The sequence below is a fragment of the Verticillium alfalfae genome, genomic scaffold (genome assembly GCF_000150825.1).
Source record: "Verticillium alfalfae VaMs.102 supercont1.2 genomic scaffold, whole genome shotgun sequence".
In the NCBI taxonomy this organism is placed as follows: domain Eukaryota; kingdom Fungi; phylum Ascomycota; class Sordariomycetes; order Glomerellales; family Plectosphaerellaceae; genus Verticillium; species Verticillium alfalfae.
Window position 1 is genome coordinate 328,608 of NW_003315037.1, and position 8,081 is coordinate 336,688.

General features: G+C 56.4%; 2 protein-coding genes across 2 annotated transcripts; one reads left to right on the forward strand and one right to left on the reverse strand.

Annotated features, from left to right (window-relative positions):
- Nucleotides 1-408: 408 nt before the first annotated feature.
- Nucleotides 409-893, reverse strand: VDBG_01571 (conserved hypothetical protein; the record flags this gene model as incomplete). Its single annotated transcript, XM_003007337.1, has 2 exons — nt 409-507; nt 543-893. The coding sequence occupies 2 exons, from the start codon at nt 891-893 to the stop codon at nt 409-411; spliced, it is 450 nt and encodes a 149-aa protein (XP_003007383.1).
- A 5,851-nt stretch (nt 894-6,744) lies between these two features.
- VDBG_01572 (conserved hypothetical protein) lies at nt 6,745-8,036 on the forward strand (the record flags this gene model as incomplete). Its single annotated transcript, XM_003007338.1, has 2 exons — nt 6,745-6,853; nt 6,916-8,036. 2 exons carry the CDS (start codon nt 6,745-6,747, stop codon nt 8,034-8,036), a joined length of 1,230 nt encoding a protein of 409 aa, XP_003007384.1.
- Nucleotides 8,037-8,081: the final 45 nt, after the last annotated feature.

The window sequence follows — 8,081 nt, forward strand, 5'->3', positions numbered from 1 at the left end:
CCCAGTTTGCTTTTTCCGTAGACAGACCTAACACCCTTAACGCATCGACACGAACCGGTGCCCCCTCGTGGTAAACGCGAACCCCGGCGCGGGCCGCCTCGACGCCCCGCTCGGCCTGCGACACGGCCTCCTGCAGGGGCGCGGGCCGTGGGGATCCTCCACCCCCCTGCCGTTGCTGCCGTTGCGCCGCGGCGCTCGTCGAGAAGCTCGCGGATGTGGCCGTTGAACCCAGAGGCCGTCGAGCTGGGCGTCGGTCATGTCGCGGGCACCGCTGATGGTGCCGCGGCAGGTGGGGGCGCCGCAGAAGCAGTCGAAGGGCTGAGCCATGGACCACTCGGTGGAGGGGTAGAAGAACTGGAGAGGCGCCCCAAAGGAGTCTCAAGTCAGCAAAAATAGCGAATCCACCAGCTAGGAGGGGGGGGATGGCAAAAAACGCACGGTCAGCTCGTCGCCGGGCTGAAGGCCTTTCGGGCCGACGAGAATGTTAAAGTTGCCCGTGTCGAAAATCTACCGAGGTTCGCCATTGCGTTAGTGGGGCGCACGACAGACGCAGGTTCAGTTTGGCGCAGAGGAAGAGCGGCAACGCTGGGTCCATCGCCGGCTGCACCGGAGGAGGGGACAGGATGACTGACCAGCGAGGGGTCGCACGAATGGTTGATGTACAGCATGTCGCTGTTGAGATCGAGGTGCTTGTTCTTGCCACATTGAACGGTCGCGTAGGTGGGCTTGTCGGCGAGGGTGCAAGGCGGGAAAGACATCTTGGAGAAGACGGCAAAGGGCGGCAGGGCGACCTTGGAGAGGCTCTTGGTGAGGAACTCGGTCTCGCTGGCCTTGACGACCTCTTGCACGTCGGGGTGCGACGGCTGAGTCCAGTGCGGCGTGAGGGGTGCCATTGCGTTGGTCGATGCGGCTGCTTGGTGATGCTGGGGATGATCTGCGTTTTGTCAGTCATGTATCATCGGCAATGTTTCCCGCTCATGTGCGACAAGCATACTGATGGTGGTGGTGTTGGTGCTTGAGTGATGGCTGTCAATTGGTTGCACGATAAAACCGATAGAGTCGTTCTGACAATGTGTGTGTCGAGAGGGACAAGAGAAGCTTCCTACAAAAGGTCTAACATAAAAGAACTCAAATCTGTCCATCTACCCGTCTCTCGGTTAGCCATCGGCACACGCCATTACGATGAGCCTAGGTAAAAAGCATCAACCAGCCGCTTGGCCCTGACCACGCTGGGTGGCCCGCGCAAGCCGCGCCCACGTCCTGTGTAGCCAGCTTGCCACTCCCGCTGCTCCCATGTGATGGCGTTGCGGGGTTGCGCCCGCCCGCGACGACTGCGGAATCGCGGGGTAGTGGGAAAAAAGAACGCGTCCGGCCGGCTGTGAGGCAGAACCGTGTCCGTCTTGTCCGTCTTCAGGGGCGGGCCGTGGCCTATGGAGAGCCCCCGATGCGTCGTAGCCGGACCGACGGCGTCCTCTGGGCGCCCCAGTAGCGGCACCTGATCCCACTCAAGTGCAGCCTAGCTGCATGTCATGCTGCAGGTGCCGCAGGGACGGAGGGGAGGGAGCGCATGGATGACGACGGGGCCTTAGAAGCAGTGAACCACCTGCCTGGTGTCCCCGATTGTTCTGCTCCCCCCTTGCCGCCCTCGAACCTCCTTGCCATTCTTCCCATGTTTGTTCATGTTTCTCGTCTTGTCTCTCGCCTGTTGTGTCCTCTCTGTTGTCTGCTAGCTTCCGCCCTCCGTTGGTCGACGCATTGCGGAAACACCTGGCGTGAGAACTGACAGTCGATCGGGTGACTACTTGTATCCGGTAACGCAGGTTGCTGCGCGATTGGCTCCAGGGCCTTGTCGACCAAATATGCGCGGAATAATCTGAAATGATGACCAACAAGACATCGGCGAAGCACAGTGGGCTGTCTCAACGCCAGGCCCCATCAATGCTCTTGATCAATCAAGCCGTCGCAGCCTGCGCACATGCCGCATATGGCCCAAAGAAGTAACAGCAGGAGAGGAGAATCCCGGACCAGAACCCAGCCGTGTGTGACATTGGGGACTGTGCGTGAGTGATAGTCTGTCCGCTTTGTCGAAGCTGACATGTTGAGCAGCCTGTCAGTCCTGTCAGATAAAAGCCATGTCTTAAAAATGCCTCCATCGACGTACGTGACCAGCGCTTGTTCTCACCCGTCCGCAAGCTATGAAAGATGGTGATCAGCCAGCCAGTCATCCCTCGCGCTCGCCGGTACGCCCGCCACCGCATTCGATAGCCGCCGCCGCATGGTTTGTGCGCTTTGGCGAGTGTGACACTGCGGGAGCTAGGACAGGCGAGACAAGACCAGAAGCGTGCCGAGATATGCCGCAGGCAAACTAGAACGCCACATTAGATCAGGAGCCGTGCGCACAGCGAACTGCCTGACAAGGAACTCGATACGAATCCCACGATGGCTAGGGCCAAGCTCTTTGTTGACGCGAAGCACCCCTGCCTGCGACTATTGATTCAAGGCGCGCCAGTGGCAGAGCGACGTCGGTGCTGAGCAGTGTTTCCGGCCGGTCGTCGAAGAGGCTCAACCACAGCCCGCCTGCCTTCCATGGTGTGTGATGAGAAAGATTGCAGACCACTTTTTGCTTCCTTCGGTTCAACGCGCCGAGGGGGCTCGAGCGGCGCCAGGTACATCCCCTCATTCTGCAGCAATGTCTTTCCTGGGCGACATGCATGCGTGCATGATGATGACAGGAGTCCCTCTTGAACAAGGCGAGGCGGGGCGATGCAAAGCACGGCAGGGCACTGGGGGGCGTGTTGGCAAACGCCGCATCCACCACATATAGACCATCCCCGGCATTAGGGAACAGGGACAGCAAAAGCGGGCAGACAGCCGCACAGACGACCAGCTCGCACACCCTCACATGGACAAGGGCCGCGGGCAGGTCTATGCCCAAAAGACGTTGGGCGCGCCTCGAATAGAACCATAGGTGGGATATCGCCCAACAAGGTCCCTGACGTGCCGTTGTCAAACTGCTGCAAGGCGTCGATCGTTGGCGCGCATCCTCAATCCCAGCCCTGAGTCAGTCCCAAACTTTGTCGCCTTTCATTCCTGCTGCTAATATCAAAGTCAGCTGAGAACCTCGCGACACACACATACACATACGCCTAGCCGTGCCTCGCAACCCCTGCCATAGCTAGCTGAGCGGCAGACCCTGGTGATCGACCCCATAAACCTGTCACAGTGAAAGTCTGGGCGGCCTGGCTCGCCATCGCATGAGGAGGAATTGGTCCATCCCCCGTGGATTGCCTCCAACAACAGCTCCATTTTCGCAGCATATTGCGCGTTCAGCGTTCCCGAATGATCGCACTGCTGCCAAGGTCACACTTGTTTTCTTTGCTGTGACCAGGTCTGGCGAGTAGTTGATCAAGCCGCGTGCTGATAACATGAATCATATTGCCCCATGCTGTCCTGGATATCAGTGCAGACAGCTATAGGACAGAGATCGAGGGTGCCAGACACATGATCCCATCTGCACATCGTCATGTTGTTGGCTTCCAAATCAATGACCAAGAAAAGTATAATCATTCAAGGGCATGACCCTGTCCGCTCGAGCGCTCTCAGATGCCTCGAGCTCGATCCAGGTGGTGGGGTAGAAGATGGTCCTGTGGTGGTTCCCCGGGGGCGGGCTTCTTCTGTGGGAGTCGCCGGCGGACGAATAAAAGGAAGTGGGAGGCCACCATCTCAAGTCGGCATTGCAAAGCTCGTCCTGGCCCGCCAAACGTCCCTTCATCTATCCTCGAGCACCACCCATTTGTGGTCCAACATCCTTTTCCGAGGTCTGCCTTCACGGATAAGACCCCTCATACGCCCATCATCATTCTCACCTCAGTGACATTCTCAGAGTACACTTGCACTCTTGTCAACTGCTGTAATAGAAGTAGATCCATCAACTTCACTCGCCGCCACCGCTTTTCTCTCCCATTACCATCAACAACGATGACGTCCTTCGCCGCAACTCGCATACGCGATGGGGACAAGCCACACCCGAAACCGCGCCCCGACCCGCCGGTCCCGTCGCCAGAAGGGCCGGACGAGAGAAGACACCGACAATAAAGCTCGGTGCGTTCAAGCAACAGCACTGGGTTCAGAGAGGTCGACCAGGTGCCCGATCTGGCATATGGGTAATTCCACGAGACAGGCAGCCCGCACAAAACTCGAATCAGTGCAGACAATATCCGGAGAGCTCACATGCCCTGTGCTCCTGACCACTCTTACAGGCCATCACCTTGCGGCTGGGTTGTCGGACGGGTTGCCATAGGCTGATCGCCATTCATGGCGGCTGTGCTGCGGGGGATGTGCCTAGGACGGGAAATCTTCGGAGGCGGCTAGCTCAGGCTGGACCATCAATTTGGGCAGGGGATCTTGATTCCTGAAACGAATGGCTGCGTTGATCAGTCGAATACGATGGCATAAGAACCCAGGGGTGTTGCTGAGGGGTGTTTGGCCAGGGCAGGAGGGAGTTCCCGATTGGGTGTCTTGTCAGGAGGGCTGATGATGGGTGCCATCCTTCTTAATCCATGTCTCTTGTTCCTTGGTTTTCTTTGTCGGACTCTTCGGGGCTTTACCCAGAATCTGGTGACGGCAGCAGAGAACAAGAGAGGTTGACGATAACATGATGTAAAGGGACAAGACAAGGCTGCCCTCAATACAGTGCGAACACGCATGTGAGTGCCTTTCAGCCCCGTTTAGGTCATATCGCCGATAGATGATGATACGATCGGTCGTCTCGTTATTGCAATAAATGGTCCGAGCGTCTTTAACAGGAACAACCAACGACGATTCATTCGGCTCCTAGACTTCGTTACGGGACAACTCGTCCAAACCGTCACGTCAATGGCCAAAATTTTCGGCTGGCTCACGAGCCCGTGTCTCCTTTGCTTACATGCATTGGCTGTGGCTCGGAGAAGTTCTGCAAACTCATTTCCGAATCGACTCTTTCCATTGCAGACCCTGTGGGAGCATGATATTCCAAGAACTCGTATGGCGACGGTGCCATATGTCAGGTTATTGAAGTTTCTTTCCTGAACCTGCGAATCGCATTTCTTTTGTGGCTTCTTGATTCTCTTCCGAATAGCCAACGTAGAAGGGAGCATGGACGGAATCATACGGGCCAAGTGGCTGCGCTGCGCTGCTCAGTGAGCACGGGTGTCCTTGTCTTGCTTGGATAGACATAGGCAGCCAGCCAAAGAGGGTATTCCCTGTGTGCACGATCTGTACAGCATGCGTTCGTTCTTTCGGAGATACGCCCTGCGCCAAAGGACGGAGCGGCGGCAACTCTGAAGTTCGTCATAATGAGCTCTCACGAGGAACGGCGAAGACGATAGTTCTTGAGGCAAGGCTAGGGCATGGAGAGGTTTCCTTGACCAGGGATCTTTGCCGCCGGGCAGGCACCTAGGAGTCACAGATGCCTCTTTGAATCACGAGTTTCAGTTGCGCAACGGCAGAGAGGCAGGAGACACAGACTGGAGTGCTCCTTCTCGGGCTGGAGTGCTCCTTCTCGGGCTCGGAGCAACATCGGGATGTGCCTCCCAGCGGCCCCCGGAGCCTTGAAACACCACGCTCTGGAGTGAGTTCGTAGGTTTACCTGCCTAGGTACCTAGGTAGTCAAGCCGCCTCACGCTCTATTCAATGCGTTTCCTGCCCGCAAACACGTCAGGAATAGCCTCACCGCCCTCCCTCCTTTCTGGAACAATACCGACTCAAACCCCCATCCTGCGCATCACCTCGATTTTGGGCTGCCACCACTCCACATTCAGACTTACCTCAAGTGACTGCGTCGAACCGCTGGAACCGTAAGCGCGAACATATTGGAGGCCACGAAAAGCTCCCTAACGCTCCCCTACTTGAGGGAACTAAGAGTATCTAAGGCACCTGACGGACTACTGAGTACATCATCGAAGCTCATTGCCGCTGGTCAAGGTCTGTTGGATCTTGTTTCTTCTTCCTCGGTATCAACTCCAGAGCTCTACCAGGTAAGCATCCTATGCACTGCTTTCCCTGTGACCTTCTCCTTTGCCTCACGGCTTCGCGCTGTCAACTGCCTCCGGAAATCTACCTCCCTGGCTTGACCAGCTCCGTCCAAGGCTACCCCTGCTGCCTACAACTCTCAGGAATTCCTGCCTCGGGAAGCATCGTCAATATCGGGAATCTCCTCTTGGCTGGCCCGTTTACTCTGCTTCCCTCCATCAACTACATCCCATCTCATTCCATCGCCTGATCCCTCGCGCCTCGACTTCTTCTTGGAAGACCTTTGCCATCACGAAAACGCCCTTCGCTTTTTTGATTCTAACCTTCCACCACAACCCTTGATCAGCTTGTGGCTCTTTGCCTCCTCGCGCTGACGCGTTGTGCTGCAAATTTGGTGGAAGCTGACCCTCTCCCAGCTCGTTGTATGTCTAGCACCTGCAGTCAACGCAGTTGACGTGCCCTGTCACCTTTTCTCTTGGCTTTCTCGACAACCCAGCTCGGTATGTGCTTTATCCTTGCCGCCTCCTATTATCTCTCCCTATCTCCGCTATTTTTTCACTTCATTCTGCGAGCCTTCGAGGTACTGCCGATCATGCTAATGCAGTGCGTAGATTGATCGGAACTTGCTGTGCCACTTGCAGAGTCCCAACCTTCAGATCGTAACAGAGAAGAACTTTCTTCCTGTTTGAACAAGTTTCGACGAATTCTTCAGATCACTGGGATTCCGTCTCCAACATGGCCAACTTGTACAAGCGCCATCAACTCATGGACATGCGCCCCATCACTGCCAAACCACGTCCGTTCGAACGTGACTTGGTTAACTCTCTCGTCCAGAATGGACTCGGTAGGCCCGCAACTCCTTGACTCATAATTCTCTCGAGTACCACCTAATCACCTTTGATGTAGTGGACATTGTTCGTCTTCGTCGGCTTCCCATCCTCGCTCAACCGGCGGGTGGCGAGCGGCACAGCAAGAATGGCGCGCAGTGGACCAACGCGTATGAAACCTCTAGCAACTTTCCCAACGGATTCGAGTCCATGACCCACAGTTCAAAGAATGGTTCGGACAAACGCTTTCCAATCAACGGAAACAGTCACGGGGCAGTCCATCGTTCTTCCCACGTTGAGGCCTCTGTCGGGTCAGAGGAGCCCATCCGTCAACAGCTTGACGGCCAGGACCATGAATGGAAGCTCGAACACCGACTAGTTCCTGATCCTAGACCCATTCCTGCCCCTGTTGATATGGATTCGCAAAGTAACGAAGGTTTCAAGAGATTCTACAAGGCAGTCGTTTCACCGACCCATGTACGCGTTACCGCTGGTGGTCGCATCGTACCAAACCCTCGGGGCTCGTCGTCTCCTGCTGGAAGAGCCAACGACAGGCCGGGCGGTGATACTCCGAGTTTCACTGTTCCTCACGCAGGTTCTCAGGTTCCTTCTACCAACGTTGGTACTGCTGGCGGATCTTCTCAGGCAAACCAAGGCTCCGTCCCGGCTGGCTTTCCCGACATGATGACGGCTTCCCTGCCTATGGGAGGTTTACCAATGATGTCGTTCCCATTCGGCTACTCCATGCCACAAATGCCAGTGGCACCTGCGAGCATGGTGTCTCAGGGCACCAAGAAGAACAGCGACATCAAGACGGACAAGGGATCCGCTAAACCTGAGAAGTCGACTCCTGCGGCTTCCGCTGTAATGCCTGGACCAAACCCCAGCCCATTTTATGCGGCCTCGGCTCAACCCTTCCTGTCCGGCATGCCGCTCTCAATGCCCATGCCTATGATGGCCCCGCACTCTGGGATCACTGCTTTCTCGACAGGTGGCATGGCACCAATGATGCCTCAGATGCCGTTCACACCCGTGTTTGGTCCGATGCAATGGCAGGGCGGCCAGTTGCCTCATCATGTGCCTATGCCGATGCAGGTCCCGATGCCCATGAATATGTCCATGGCCGTGCCTAGCATGCAGGGCATGCCTTTTCCTGGCAATAACCCTGCGGCTAATGGACAGCCTCCTCATGCGCCTTAATGAAGCCTGCGCCGTCCTCGATTGTCATGAGTGAGGTCACGTGGG